The 15,102-nt window shown below is 39.9% G+C and overlaps 2 protein-coding genes across 6 annotated transcripts; one reads left to right on the top strand and one right to left on the bottom strand.

Annotated features, from left to right (window-relative positions):
- Nucleotides 1-1,498: 1,498 nt before the first annotated feature.
- Nucleotides 1,499-10,629, bottom strand: PIGX (phosphatidylinositol glycan anchor biosynthesis class X). Of its 2 annotated transcripts, none has more exons than XM_077349086.1 (7): nucleotides 10,490-10,629; nucleotides 8,459-8,558; nucleotides 6,380-6,437; nucleotides 5,683-5,824; nucleotides 3,095-3,308; nucleotides 2,760-2,860; nucleotides 1,499-2,032 (listed from the first exon to the last, which is right to left on the bottom strand). In XM_077349086.1, the coding sequence occupies exons 2-7, from the start codon at nucleotides 8,544-8,546 to the stop codon at nucleotides 1,874-1,876; spliced, it is 762 nt and encodes a 253-aa protein (XP_077205201.1). In that variant the 5' UTR covers nucleotides 8,547-8,558; nucleotides 10,490-10,629; the 3' UTR covers nucleotides 1,499-1,873. The 2 variants fall into 2 exon arrangements, with proteins under 2 accessions (XP_077205201.1, XP_077205200.1); XM_077349085.1 differs by lacking the exon at nucleotides 10,490-10,629 and adding an exon at nucleotides 10,276-10,483.
- On the top strand, nucleotides 10,608-15,026 carry CEP19 (centrosomal protein 19). Of its 4 annotated transcripts, none has more exons than XM_077349089.1 (3): nucleotides 10,608-10,758; nucleotides 11,408-11,598; nucleotides 13,363-15,026. In XM_077349089.1, the coding sequence occupies exons 2-3, from the start codon at nucleotides 11,469-11,471 to the stop codon at nucleotides 13,722-13,724; spliced, it is 492 nt and encodes a 163-aa protein (XP_077205204.1). In that variant the 5' UTR covers nucleotides 10,608-10,758; nucleotides 11,408-11,468; the 3' UTR covers nucleotides 13,725-15,026. The 4 variants fall into 4 exon arrangements, with proteins under 4 accessions (XP_077205204.1, XP_077205203.1, XP_077205202.1 ...); XM_077349088.1 differs by lacking the exon at nucleotides 10,608-10,758 and adding an exon at nucleotides 10,789-11,163; XM_077349087.1 differs by lacking the exon at nucleotides 10,608-10,758 and adding an exon at nucleotides 10,790-11,188.
- Nucleotides 15,027-15,102: the final 76 nt, after the last annotated feature.

Raw genomic sequence — 15,102 nt, 5'->3', positions numbered from 1 at the left:
TACAAAATTCTCTGAAGTTGACATCACATTACAATGAGCCAAAGACAGAAACTCACAACTGACCAGTTATCATATGCAACAGCTGCTCATATAAGCATGGTGAGCAACAAGAATAATTCCTCTACAATTAAGGGGTCCCTCCCCCTCCCACAAACAGATGCAGAGCAGTCTTTACACTGAGGTAGTCTAAACTATTATCACTCATCACTTGGTTCAAGGAGCACAAAAGACCAGTGTCTCATTCACCAGGACCGAAAGAAGTCAGAAAACATGTTTTTTCATGAATTTTTGATTAAAATCCAGACCGAATATCAAGAGAGACAAGGAGAGCAGTACAGCTGAGATATAACTTCTCTGTATGAATTTGGGTTATACTGTTGTAGTACAGTACAAAAATAAAATGTCTACTTTTATTCTATTGATATTTTATGTTCTCCCTCTATTAAAATGGGAGATGGGCACGTTTTCATGAACCATGTTTTACATGCCAGCAGCCACTAAATGCCCACTAGCAATTTGTGAAGCTTATTGAGCATAGAAAAATTAGTAATCTTTGGCACTGCTCAGTTTTTCCATTAATGAAACAATTTCCTTTCTATATTTCCTTGTATTTTTAAAACTAATGATTTTCCAAGTGTTTTCTCAGTACTTGGAATAGTTCCATCAATTCTATCATTGTCTGGGGTTCAAATTAATACAACATATGGTTTACATGAACATTTGACACTTCCTTCTAAAGTGTTACTTTTCTACTTAGAATTCAGCTTTGTCCATGTGATCAAACTCTATTATTAGACATTCATAAAATTGGCATAGTTTTGCCTTTTGGTACTGTCCATAGAACTTTCACCTCATGAGAAGGAAGGACTCCCTGGAGAAGAGCCTAATGCTGGGAGCGATCGAGGGCAAAAGAAGAAGGGGACGACAGAGGACAAGGTGGCTGGATGGAGTCACTGAAGCAGTCGGTGCGAACTTAAATGGACTCTGGGGAATGGTAGAGGACAGGAAGGCCTGGAGGATCATTGTCCATGAGGTTGCGATGGGTTGGACACAACTTTGCAACTAACAACAACAAAATTGCCATGATGCCAAACTACTTATAAAGCAAAACTAAATGGGAGTTTTGTGACATTATACTCACATTTCCCCCTAGTTTAAGCTTTTTATTTATTTTATAATAGATTTATAATTTGCCTTATCTCCTCTAGTAGCTAACAAAGCAGCAAAAAGCTGCTTTGCATTAATTTTATGTAGGAGGTAGCCAAAAAAATTATATATTTGTTCAAGAAGAAATGTAGGAAGTATGGAGTAAAATGTACTAATAATGTAGTACTGCAATTTTAATAATGTAAAATTCTAGTCTAAGCAGGAAACATGCAGAGATCATGCACTAGATATGTTTAGTTAATGAATACCTGTAATGGGCAGGAACTCACAGTTTTACTCCCAGTTTAGCAGGCATGTAAGTTTTAAGCAGAAAAATAAAACAGAAGTCCAGTGACACCTAAGAAATTAACAAAATTTATTCCAGCATATGCATTCATATGCTCACTGTACCAGAGAAATCTATTCTCTAGGTTTAAACTAACATAATTAAAGCACAGAACAGTTTTATAGTTGTGTGATAACTAGATAAAATTACTCCAAAATCTTGTATAAAATTCTAGAAAGACAACTGGAATCAGTACAGTCAAGCAAATGTAATAGTAGGAAGTATGGATGTATGCAATGTAATACCAAGAGTCAACTATAAGGCACTGGACCTGCTCCCAAATAGTGCTGCTATGCCAATCATAAGTCTGTTGTTCACTGCCCATATCTTGTTTGATCAGCCTGTTTAGACAGTTTGACAGTCTTTCCGTGACGATTCATTTTACAGCGAACTCTGAACAAACAAGAAGTCTCCATGCTTGAATAAAGCTAAAAGAATAAAGCTGGAGCACAATATAGTGGTAACAAGAGTCCCTGTGCATATCAAAGCAATGTGATGTTTATGCCCAACTGGTATTTGTAATTTCAGTTCCTGGTTTACCTAAAAGAAAAAAGAAAATAAGAAGACAAATAAACACTTTATATTTCATATATTACCCACATTGGAACACTAATTCCTTCTCAAGTGACTTTTAGCTATTTCAACACTAATTATAAAGATTCCCTGCACTAGACTTCTTGCAGTATGAAAGCAAAAACATGAAAGATAAACATCTCCCATAAACCAACCTGACCGTATGTAAACTTGGACTACAATTTTGTGCTCAAGTTGTCCACAAAAGTCAGCATGAAGCAATCTGGTGCATAAGAACATATCCTTGGGCTTGGATCCTATACTTCTAGCCCTGCACACGTTTATCAATACGGGGTGGTTTGCCAGTGCCTTCCCCAGTCATTACCATTTACCCCCCAGCAAGCTGGGTACTCATTTTACTGACCTCAGAAGGATGGAAGGCTGAGTCAACCTTGAGCCGGCTGCTGGGATCGAACTCCCAGCCTCATGGGCAGAGCTTTCAGATTGCATGACTGCTGCCTTACCACTCTGCGCCACAAGAGGCTCTTCAAGTACAGTTTACTAATCTACAAAAAATGCTGCTCCTGAGGGATGTGACCATGAGGAATGACATGAGAGAGATGTGCAGGAGGAAGTGGTGGAAATTGCCAGTTTAGTCTGGAGTCAATCTATTGTCAATGGACTGAAATAAATCGATTTCAGAATTGTTAGGGACATTTAATATCTCAATGTATTATACGAATGATCAACACACATTTTGGAACTTCACGCTGTCCCAATAGCAGTTAAGCTTATTCTTCTGGGAACATGGTCCTTTTATTTTGGTTTCTTTCAAACAGTCAGCTGATAGCAAGGCTAGGAGAAAGAAAGAAAACAAAAATCAAACCAAATACTGTGGAAATCATGTAACTTTAAATTTTAAGTACTTCTTTCCTCAATTCAGAATGCTTGCTTAGGTCTCCCCCTCACTGTTTTACTGAAATGTAGGACTTTGCCCCAAAGATTTATGATTATATGGGTGCCTTTTAATCCTTGTTCCTTTTGTTATCCCTTTCTCATTCCCAAAAGGAGGAAATCAGTGTTCCTTACGTTTCTCGCAATGGACCAATATTTCTGGACTCTTCAGTATGACAGAGATTTTCCCATCAACCTCTGCTGGCCGGTGATACCGGCAGTGCAGAGGTAACATTGCTCTAAAACAGTAATAGCATTCAGGATCAGGTTTCATGTAAACGAGAACAGCAATTTCAGTGGCTAAATACTCAGGAACTTCCAAATCTACAAAATCACCAATCACCAAAGCCTGCACCAAAAAATAAAGAAGAAAAAGGAAGCATAATTAAAAGCACAATCATATTTTAGGGATTAGTACCAATTTTCACCTGGCTTACTAAAAAGCCCCAAGGCTGATTTCAGTGTCATATTCTGGTACTTCGTGTCTTAACCAAGTAAGTAAGGATTCAGATGAAAGCTGACAAAGGGGTCAAAGGTAAAAAAGTTAATATTCAGATCTTTCCAAATATCCAAATATCCAGTCAACATTGCATTTCTCTGGTAAGATAAAAGCCAATGTCTTAAAGGTTTTTTAAACCACTTTTTATTTGTATCTTAAACTATGTTATCCTAAAAAGATTTTCCTGGGAACAAGCCTTATTGACTAGACCTGCTTAGCTCGTGCTGTAAAACCAAGAGCACAGAAAAACATAACTAGAGCCATCATTCTCAATTACGTTATGAGAACCCTCCCTTGTGATTTCATAACACTGTAGTTCAGTAGTCTAAACCAGACTGAAGTCCAATTGCTTTACAAGTCTGATTTTTCAAAAAAAAATTGAGAAATGTTACCCCCCCCCCAAAAAAAAAACTTTTAATGAATATAAACCTGGTAAACAATTGTTGATATTCTCTAAACTGGGAGCAGTGTCATCTCCGTATAAAGAAATTATTCAAGACTAGCAAGAAAGCCCATTGCAACCAGGAATGCAATGGGCGCTAGGACCCAGGGGACACCAGGAGGTGTTTTTTTTTTCTGCTGCGTGGAGCTGTGAAAGGCTCCTACAGGGTTTTTTTTTTTTCTGCTGCTTGGAGCTGGGAAAGGCTCCTACAGGGTTTTTTTTTCTGCTGCTTGGATCTGCGAAAGGCTCCTACAGGGTTTTTTTTCTGCTGCTTGGAGCTGTGAAAGGCTCCTGCAGGGTTTTTTTTTTCTGCTAGCTCTCGTGGCTTGGAGCTCCTACAGGGGTTTTTTTTTCCTGCTGCTTGGAGCTGGGAAAGGCTCCTTCAGGGTTTTGTTTTCTGCTGCTTGGATCTGCGAAAGGCTCCTACAGGGTTTTTTTTTCTGCTGCTTGGATCTGCGAAAGGCTCCTACAGGGTTTTTTTTTCTGCTGCTTGGAGCTGTGAAAGGCTCCTGCAGGGTTTTTTTTTTCTGCTAGCTCTCGTGGGCGTGCCGGCTTGGAGCTCCTACAGGGGTTTTTTTTCCTGCTGCTTGGAGGTGGGAAAGGCTCCTTCAGGGTTTTGTTTTCTGCTGCTTGGATCTGCGAAAGGCTCCTACAGGGTTTTTTTTTCTGCTGCTTGGAGCTGTGAAAGGCTCCTGCAGGGTTTTTTTTTCTGCTAGCTCTCGTGGGCGTGCCGGCTTGGAGCTCCTACAGGGGTTTTTTTTTCTGCTGCTTGGAGCTGGGAAAGGCTCCTTCAGGGTTTTGTTTTCTGCTGCTTGGATCTGCGAAAGGCTCCTACAGGGTTTTTTTTTCTGCTGCGTGGAGCTGTGAAAGGCTCCTGCAGGGTTTTTTTTTTTCTGCTGCCTCTCGTGGGCGTGCCGGCTTGGAGCTCCTACAGGGGTTTTTTTTTCTGCTGCTTGGAGCTGCGAAAGGCTCCTACAGGGTTAATTTTTTTCTGCTGCCTCTCGTCGGCGCGGCGGCTTGGAGCTCCTACAGGGGTTTTTTTTTCTGCTGCCTCTCGTCGCGCTAGCGGCGAAAGGCTCCTCCGGGGGTGTTTCTTTTTTTTCTGCAGCTTCTCGGCGGCTGGAGTCTTGTGTTGTGTTTGCGGCGGGGGCTTCCTTGGGGCCGGCCTGACGCGGTGAGAGACGCTTCGCGCCTCTCACCACGTCAGGCCGGGAGGAACTGCGAGCCGCGCTGAGCGCGGCTCGCAGTTGCTGGGGCTGGGAATCGGAGGGACCAATCGGCAGGCGCTTCGCGCCTGCCGTTTGGTCCCTCCGGTTGTCTGTCATGAGGAAGGGTCCAATCCGGACCCTTCCTCATCCCGGACACATCCCGCCCCAGAACCCCTTACTGTTTTATTTAGTCCGTGGCGCCCGCGGCGCCACGGGCGGTGTACAGATATTTTCATAAAAAGTGGTACTGAGGAGTTTCAGTTCCATGAACCAATAGATATGCAAGATGGTAAATATTTCAAATATTAAGGTTACTTGTGTCTCAAAAAACTAAAAATTTAAAAGAAATGTTCTTCAAGGAAAGAGAACGATCAAATGCCTTCCCTTCTACTTGATTAGAGTCAGTTTAAGATACTTACACATTGGAGGGGGGGGGGCATGGCACATGATTTATCTGCTCCAAACAATAAAGTGCTACTATGCTGTTCAAACGGTATGTATATTCATGGTAAGCCATTTTGTGTCTTTTCCCCAAATTATTTTCCCAGGGCTGAACATCAAACCAAAGGCATACCTCTGTAATGTTGTGTTTATTTAAAGATGTCAGTTCATAGGGGTCCACATATAATCCTTTGGGGAGGTGAACTTTAATTGCCACCATGCATCTTCTGGTGCCTTCATCAACTGTATTAAGTTGCACCCTACTCTGGAGATCTCTAGCATTAAGAGAGAAAAAAAGACTAGTGAGAAGCTCTTTCAATGCATGTTAAATTCATGCTAAAGATTTCAAGCAGACAGTCTCAAAATAATAACATGTTCACTTCTGCATGCATAACGCCTGTAAGACCCTGAAACTTTATACTACTTCTGATATTTGTGTTATAGGACTGCAGCCCTGTCCACTGAACTAATTTGAACATGCACTAATAAAATCAGATTTTATGTTCTATTTTTATCCTTACACTATAAAGCATTGTCTTCCTCTCTGTACTAGGAGAGCTCAAAAGTGTGCCCTATCCAGTTCAACATGTACAATGATTGTACAGAACTAGGTGATGGATTGAACAACTTATAAATTTATATCACCAAGCACAGCCTGGAATTTATACCATCACAAGTCCAGTTTATTTACCATAAATAATTATCAACTCATTTGTTCATAGACCATATGGATAATGACTCGTTAGATGGGTACAAAAGTTTGAAGGATTTCAGTCTTTATAGCCATTAGAACAGAAGCACTGTTTAATACCTGGTTGTCAGAAACTCACCTGTGAAAGCCATCTTTCAAGAGCCACTGTGTTACCTCCGGACAAGAATTCTGCGCAGCTATAAGATGAAGCAAAAATTGCAGCAAGAATCTTCTATCGCCATCAATATTTACATGCTTTGCAAAAACAAAGTTATTTCTACACATATAAAGTTCAAACATTCTTTTAAAAATGTGACTACAGTGGCCTTAATTAAAGAGATTTTAAAAATAAACTGTAATTTATTTGTTACATTTGTATACCACCCTCCCTGAAGTGATGGCAAACAATAGACTTTATATCCAGCCTTGACATTTATCGTTGCTTGCTAGGTCAATCAAGAAGCACTTTCTCAAACCTGCCCACCATCATTTATGCATTTATTTCCAGCAGCCACAACAGCTCTGTCCTGTTTTTCTCCTCCAGAGGAGAAATAATGAGGTGATCTTGTCTATTTTGAAACACCTACAGTGGCTGTCAGTTTGTTTCAAAGTTTAATTCAGGAGACTGATTAGGCTCTTCAATGCCTGGGGCCCATATCTCTGAAGGTCTGTCTCCCCTCATAGGTATCTGTGGCTCAACTACAATCTTCAGGCCAGTACCTGTTGGCTGTTCCCCAAATTAGGGTGGCCAAGTTGGCATGAAAGCCCAGCCTTTTCCGTTGTAGCCCTTCTCTGTGGAACTTTCTTCTTGAAGAGAACCTCCTCATGGAGATCTTCAGGAACCACTGCAAGGCTTTCTTCTTTGGCAGGGCTTTTGATGGGTTATGAATAGTAGGGAATTTGTTTTTTTATTTACTTTATTTTGAATTATATTTGGAAGTTGTTTTAGGCAAAGGGGAAAGACAGCATATATATAAAATATATACACAACGATGTTGTTGATGATGGTAGCCATTCAGTCGTGTCCAGCACTTGGTGATCATATGTGTCTACCGTGGCCACATTTTTTGATCTTGCATTGCTTCTCTTAGTTGTATAATACTTTAGCCAATGTCCATTTTGATGGTATCTAACTGCCATGTACTTTGTCAGCCTGGCTTCCTTTTACCACTGACCAGTCCTAGCATAACTGATCTCTCCACTGGGATGGACTGCATGATATGGCCAAAGTAAGTGAGCCAGTGTCAAGATTTTGCCTTCCAGTGATACATCAGGCTTTATGTGGTCTAATAGTTACTTTTGCTGTCCATGGAATCCACAGAAGCCTTCTCCAGCATCACAGTTCAAACAAATCAACTCTCCTCCTGGCGAATTTCTTCATCATCCAACTTTCACAACCATATTTATAAAATAAATAAGATGGTCTAGCTGCTGACTGCTCTCCCTTGCCTCCAATCTGAGAGAATACTGGGCACCCATTTTAATTCTGAGCACTCTGGCAGAGAGACAGAAAAAGAAAAATCAGTGAACAGCAACCAGAAACCTCCATTCTGTCTTCTTGAACAGGAAAATGTAACAAAGCTCTCTAGTTGCTGACTAGTTGGCTCTTTTTTCCACCTTCTTTGACCAGAGAGAAAGATCGCACAGCCAGTGAGAGTCAGTGTGTACAGTGTCAGACTAGGGTATAGGAGTCCTGGGTTTGAGTCCACACTCTTCCATAGAGGTTTGCTGGATGACTTGGGACCAGTCACACAGTCTTGGCCTAACCTCACAGGGCTGTTGTGAGATAACATGAAGAAAAGAAAAACAGTGTAAAGCACTTTCAATCCCCACTGGAGCGAAAAGCAGGATATAAATCCAGTCAATAAATAAATCAGCAGAAGAAAGTATGGCGTACCATTGCAGGATGTAAGAGTCCAGATCTATGGTACTTATTCAACAAGGCTATTTAGACTGTGCATAGAATCTAACCAGCATAGAATCTAACCAATTCACAGACTTCAGTGAGACTGTTCTATGCCACAAGACATACATTTAAAAAATGTAAATAAACTGCCTGAATATGCAATGCAAGTTGAAATTAATCAAGTAAATACAGAGTACAAATGTAAACACATAAAATCAAAAATGTAACTATAACCCATAATTAAACACTGTAAACACTTCATGGCACTAGCAACTGGCCCACTAACTACAGAAAAAGCAGTTTTCTACTTACATATATGCTTTAGCATGAAAACAATGAACACAATCCAAAATGTGAAGAAATCCAACTGATGGAGCACAGGTTGTTTCCATTGAGACATCTTGAAATAAAGCTACAAGAAAAAAAGTCACATATGACTAACAGCTATTGTTAAAATGGACATATTTCAATTTAAACCAGGCCTTCACTCTTATGAAAGGAAAAAATAAGCCCAACTCCTGCTTTCAAACCATATGGATTGTTTGGATTGCCCAAATAACTTCAGTCCAGGATTATACTAGTATGCTTGAGTACAAAGCTGGAGTCCACGCATTTCTGAATCACACTAGAATACTGAGAAATCTGGAGCTTTTCAATGCTAGAGAGATCAAATGAGATTTCCATTAAGATGCCTCTTGGAACACAAATCTCAATCTGAGACTGGTCCTTCCAAAATCCACAGAGATACATTCAATTGACAATCTGAATTATTATTATTTATTATTATTATTATTTTATGCTGTCTCCAAGATCTCATACATAATAAAATTAAGACCAGTTTAACATAATATCAGTATTATTTAATCGTAAAAGGTAAAAGGTATCCCCTGTGCAAGCACTAAATCATATCTGACCCTTGGGGTGACACCCTCTAGCGTTTTCTTGGCAGACTCAATACAGGGTGGTTTTGCCATTTCCTTCTCCAGTCATTACCGTTTTACCCCCAGCAAGCTGGGTACTCATTTTACCAACCTCGGAAGGATGGAAATCTGAGTCAACCTTGAGCCGGCTGCTGGGATCGAACTCCCAGCCTCATGGTCACAGCTTCAGGCAGCATGTGAGCTGCTTTACCACCCTGCGCCACAAGAGGCTAAAAATGGCCCCACAATTGACAATCTGAATTACCATTTTATTATTACTATATTAGTAGTAGTAGTAGTAGTAGTAGTAGTAGTAGTATATGCCGTTTTCTTCACTTGCATGTCTCCAAGATCTCATATATATAACAAAATTAAGACCAGTTTAACATAATATCATCAATATTTAATCATACAAACACTTTACTCATAATGGTCAGTGCACTGCAACCCAGCAAGGGGCATTATATGGCATTAAACACTTCTTGTATGACTTTTTGATGACAATAAGAAATATTCTCCCATCAGTATCTATGGAAAGCAGAAAGCAACCTATATGTAAGGGAAGAAAGCACTGGCAAGAGGGTGACATTCTGCAGAGGGGACTTAAGGATGATGAATTCTATTTACTTCAGGTACATCACAGAGATTAGATAAATAATGCTGGAGGGTCTGTAGTCCTGTTGTTTCTACTTCTTTTCCTCTTTGGCAAACCAGAGACATACATGCCTGCCTGGCACAGCCTTCATAACACTGCCTAGGTAACACAGGTCACACTACACACAGGGGCACACACTGGTACTGATAGTATTTTTACTAAAATTCTTGAATTTATGTGTGGGCATACAGATTCAGGTGGGCAGCCAGGTTGGTCTGAAGCAACAGAACAAATATGAGTCCAGTGGCACCTTTAAGTACTTTTGTGTATGTACAGGAAAGCTTATACCCAAAATTAAAGTCTGCTGGTCTTAAAGATATCACTGGGCTCAAACTTCCTTCAGATCTCATCCTGCAACGGTCGGTCATTTGCTTTATTCTAACTATACATCATCCTTGTGCACTACCCGCCCAAGAGTCCCCTCCGCATATTTGGGGTATTCAGCCTGAGGAGGGCGGCTTGCAACCCTACAAGAAGCCTGAGTGAAACAAGGCACGCAGAAAACCACAGAATTTTCTTGCTCATCATGGCGGAAACAGTTTGGCCTCGCTCACCTATTAAGGCTAATTTCTCGCAAAGCTTCTTCCCTAAATGCTCACAAGAAGCTACTCTGAGAGCGGGAACAGCCAGCGCATCTTTCTACGGCGAGAAGAGGCTCCGACCGCGATCCCCGCCATGTCCGCACAACAGCCGGCTGGAGACTACCAGGACCCGGATGGGCTCCGCTTCCCTAGCGTCCTGAGACGACACCTGTCGGCAAACAACCACCGCGGTCCTATCTGTCAGTCACTCTCGCTCTGTCGCCCAAAAGGAGGCGCCTGAAGCTCCGACGCATTAGCACCGCCCACTTATGGAGAGATTTAGTCTTCCCTCATCCACGCGTCGCCTTTTCCGCGCACGGCCAAGGCCCTCCTGAGGGACTGTCTTATCCGTGCCTGCTTGGAATGACCTCGCCAGTCAGAGTTTTCCTGTGGCAACCCCAAATGGGTATTAATCTAGTGCCAAGCAAAAGAAGTGAAAGATAAAAGCTTGGAATGGTAGCTAGTTTATTTCTTGCCTTGCAGGCATTTCTGTAGACAGAATTAGCTGAGGGACCTGACACAATGACGGCACCGAGCGGTCGTTGTGGTGATGAGTCCGAAAAGAATGAGGGTTTTAGGAACCTGGGGGTCTAGTACAAAAAACAAACAAACCTGTTGTAGCACCTATTGTATGTGTGAACACGGTCAAATTACTAGGTCACCACTTAGACTGTGGCCTCTTTCTGTCTTCTACCCACTCGTTGTTTCGGAGCGCAAAGCCAAGAGTGAACAAGCCAATGCGAAATCAAGAACGCTTGCATTCCCACAAGAAAGAGCAAGCAAACAGATCTCGGCCCACCTCGCTTCAGAAATTAGCTCTATGAAAGCGCAGATGTCTCTGGAGTAAACGGTTGCGTGAAAGTAGGATTTTTGTCTATAAAGTGTGGTGTGTATCCCCTACCCTGTGAATTGTTTAGGCCGATACTATTAAGAATCTGCCTGATATTTGTGATTGGCAGCAGCTGCTTTCTCTGAAATTTTAATTCATTTAAAATTGTTTGGGGTTTTTTTTTTGTTCTAAAGCCTTTTAAAAATAAATTTTATATAAAGCCTGAGGAATTGCCTGGTTCTTTTAATTTTGTTATTTTTAAAACATATTTTTCAGATGACTACATTTGCACTTATGAGACTGATATTTTTGGAGTAAAGCTATAGGAGGAGCTGGGATGTCTTTCATTGCAAAAAAGTGTGGCATTCAGTTGCAGCCTCCATCTATTATTTTAATTTACGAAGATCAGATCAAGAATAATATACGGAAGCGCATCATGCCTGTTCGAAATTTCTCCAAGTACTCAGGTATGGCATGTTTATTATGCTAGCTTATAATTGGTCCATTTCCAAAATGGGTAGCTATAACCATTGTTGCTTCAGCAGTTTGTCTAACAGGTCAAATTTGTTGAAGATGGACTGAAGAGTTTACAGGGGGGAAATAATTCTTGAAGTGTAGATGGTTCATAAACATTGTATATTCTGATGCTAACATTAACTTTTAATTAACATTTAACATACATTATAATATACAGCACCTGTACTGTTTTCCATGTTTGGAGAAAATGCTACTTCACCTATTCATTTCCCATATTGAATTTTTTTCCAAGGATAAGGTAAGTGCTAAAAATCTACTAAGTACTAAAAGTGGGCCATTCTGGAAGCATTATTATTGCCTTCAGTTTGATAATATCTGTTCATTTCCAGGGTTAAGTTCTATGTATCACAGTTTTGTTAGGTTGCAGAAGAAGTTGTTTGTGATGTTGTTTGTGATGTTGACTGGTTGATCTCCTGTCATGGCTCCAAGAAATTGCTCCCAGAAGCATTTTTAAAGTCCTTCTTTATCAGTAAAGTGATGATAAGTGCACAGATAAATGAATAACTGTTCTTATAGCACTTGGGTGTGGGGAGGAAAACAGCATAGAATGAAGGCAAGCTAAATTAACAGCTGAACCTTTGTTATTTCACTATTGAAAAAGCAGGCTTACCTAAGAGCTACTGTCTAGCAAAGGTCTAGAAATTTAATAATATGTTCTGACATAGAGGGTCCAGGCTAGCCTGATCTTGTCAAATCTCAAAAGCTAAGCCAGGGTTGGCCCAGGCTAGTACTTAGATGGGACTGGAGACCATTATGAAAATCTAGGGTTGCTACACAGAGGAAGGCAATGGCCAACCACCCCTGAACACCTGTTACCTTGAAATCTTCATAATTTGGCTGTGAATTGACAGCACTTTCTAGAACCACATAGTGCTATAAGCTCTCTTTTTTGTGATATTTGTCATATACCTTGATTTGAAAGTTTCATTCCATTATACAGCATAGCAAAAAATCCATGGACATAAACCTAACAAGTACCCAGTACTTTAGGTTTGGCTGTGAGCAGAAGTGGTGAAAGTATTCTTATGCTCTCCACTGCTTCTTTTGTCCATTAATCATGGGGACCATGTAGCAAATTGAAAATCTTGTCTAATTGGTTTATGTTGGCTTTTTTCTTCCTGTTCGTTGTATACTTGTACATCTCAACATGCTGCAGTTATTTATTACACAGTTCACTTGTGTAATTGCCTAGTTATATAAAATGGAGGACAGAAGAAATAATGCAAGAAATTAAAAATAAATTAGAATTTTCTGAGTGGGAAAGGGGGGAAGAGGCTGGAATGAAATAAGCAGGGGACTAGGACTTGTGATACCATTTGAGATGCGCAAGTACAAAGAAACACAAAATACATAACAATTACAGAAGATAGGAGACAAAAAAAAGAACATACAGTGTGATGTCAGCTTCTTTACATAATGTACAGCAAGGCAAAGTACAATATGACCATCTGCATAGAAGGCTGCATGTCCCAGTGATTTTCAGCAACAACACTCTGAAACTTTAAGGTGAAGTATTAGCCTTTCTAGTAGTTGTATATTTGTGATACATCAGCAACAGAAGTGCTTCCTAATATTCTGCCAGGTACCCATCAGAGTCATGTTTGATCAGTTTGCAAAATACAGGAATGTATCCACAGCCAAAGGTTTTGGGAGGTTTTGTTTGTTTGTACCTTGCTTTGCTTTTGTTATTGTAGATTGCAGCAGAGCAGCAGAGCAGCTAAAGAATAACCCTCGACACAAGACTTACTTGGAAGGTGTCTCAATGGAACAATTGCAAAAGTTACACAGTTTGCTCAGATTCCATTTGGGAGGACAAAGGTTGACTCAGAGTCTAAAAGAAATTCAGCTAAAGGAAGTAATTGACCCTGAGGAGAATCTGAACAAACTTGATGACCAGGAGCTTGCCAAAAAGAAAAAAATAATGGATGAGCTATTTGAAAAGAATCGGAAAAAGAAGGATGACCCTGATTTTGTCTACAATGTAGAAGTTGATTTCCCACAAGGTGAGGAGCAAGAATCCTGTGGCTGGGATGCAGATTCAGATGATGAATTTTGACCCATTGCTTGGATTCCTGGAGTCTTGTTACATTAAGAAGGAAAGTCTACATGTCCTGTAAAAAAAACACATAGTTGTGGCAACGGAACTTGTTTAATCTTAGTGTTCAGTCATACTGTCAAAAGAGATCAAAGCTTATGTCTTGCTTTTTACATTTTACAAGGTGAGAAAACGTCAGAAATTGTGAAAAAAATGGCAATCAAATAGCTGTTTGGTTAGTTCTTCACAGTGGTGTGTACCATCTTTTGAGCTATCTGGCTTTTGTGTGCTTCGCTTTTTCAGTGAAACAAGAACATCAGTTACAAAATTCTACATTTACATACTATTGTTCTACATAAAAATCATACATTCTTTGCTTTAGGGCAAACAGTCAGCATTGTCATGAGAAAATTAGAGTTCAAATGCATTGTTCTCAGCTGGTCTATCCTGGAAATCTCATTTTAAAGCTGCATTTAATAAATTAAACCTGCTTTTATTCCAAGGGTGATAAATATATACCTGGAATTCTTCAAGTTTTCAACATGAAGGTTGCTCCCATTGTTCTTTGTGGATCTGCAGTTTGGATAAATACAAATACAGAGAAAATTTTAACATTCCACCTTCCCAGTTTCTGAGGAAACTAATTAATATTTGCTGTTGTGTTTCCATTGTTGCCCTGCAGGCTGAATTTGGAAAGAAGTCATTCTTACTCAAAGGTAATGACACAAAAATTACATTAGGTATGGCTAAAATGTCTCAGTCCTTTTAACTCTTGGTTCCAAAGAGAATATCTAGAATGTTTCTGCTGCTCAAGATTATGTGTCTGTGAGCTTCTTAGGGATGAAAGGAAAGGGTGTTTTTTTAATTTAGAAAAATATCTTGTACTGTGTTGAAAATAATTCTTGTCATAGTTTCCTCAGTGCATAGGAACTTTTTGTGCCTGAAAAGTAACTATTTAAAAGTCAAATTATTCTTGCAAGTTCTGCTGACTTGAAATCTTTATTATTACACTGCTTACCTCCATAATCTTTCTATGAGTAAATAAATAATTTTGAAAAGTTTTAATACTGTTGCCAAAGTTGCCAAAGCTTTAATACTGTTGTCATTTGAGCAGAGAGGGTGGTCTTATAAATCTAAGGAAATAAAATATTTTAAAAAAATATGTCTATATATTCTGTTTGCTAAATCTGATGTTCTATAGCCATTTTTATACAGGAATAATTTGAAATGACAGATATATGACATTACAGCAGTAGTAATCTGTACTGGATTTTTTGCTTCTCCAGCACTTGTTCTAACAATAAAATGATCCTGAAACACCTATGGGAAAGTATTACTGGCATTTTTTCCCCCCAGTGTGTTGGGGAGGGGGGGATTTTCAACCAAGCAATACAAAACT

This window comes from Paroedura picta, chromosome 8, assembly GCF_049243985.1.
Source record: "Paroedura picta isolate Pp20150507F chromosome 8, Ppicta_v3.0, whole genome shotgun sequence".
Classification (NCBI taxonomy): domain Eukaryota; kingdom Metazoa; phylum Chordata; class Lepidosauria; order Squamata; family Gekkonidae; genus Paroedura; species Paroedura picta.
The sequence above is the reverse complement of the archived record's forward strand: the minus strand, read 5'-3'. Positions and strand labels throughout refer to the sequence as shown.

What these genes read in the sequence shown, in the direction of transcription:
- PIGX (XM_077349086.1), bottom strand. Translation starts at nt 8,546, where the DNA reads ATGTCTCAATGGAAACAACCTGTGCTCCATCAGTTGGATTTCTTCACA. An exon ending in TTTCATGCTAAAGCATATAT is followed by an intron (nt 6,438 to 8,458) that starts GTAAGTAGAAAA and finishes TTCATCTTATAG; the next exon opens with CTGCGCAGAATTCTTGTCCG. An exon ending in ATAAACACAACATTACAGAG is followed by an intron (nt 3,309 to 5,682) that starts GTATGCCTTTGG and finishes TTTTTGGTGCAG; the next exon opens with GCTTTGGTGATTGGTGATTT.
- CEP19 (XM_077349089.1), top strand. Translation starts at nt 11,469, where the DNA reads ATGTCTTTCATTGCAAAAAAGTGTGGCATTCAGTTGCAGCCTCCATCT. An exon ending in AAATTTCTCCAAGTACTCAG is followed by an intron (nt 11,599 to 13,362) that starts GTATGGCATGTT and finishes TTGTTATTGTAG; the next exon opens with ATTGCAGCAGAGCAGCAGAG.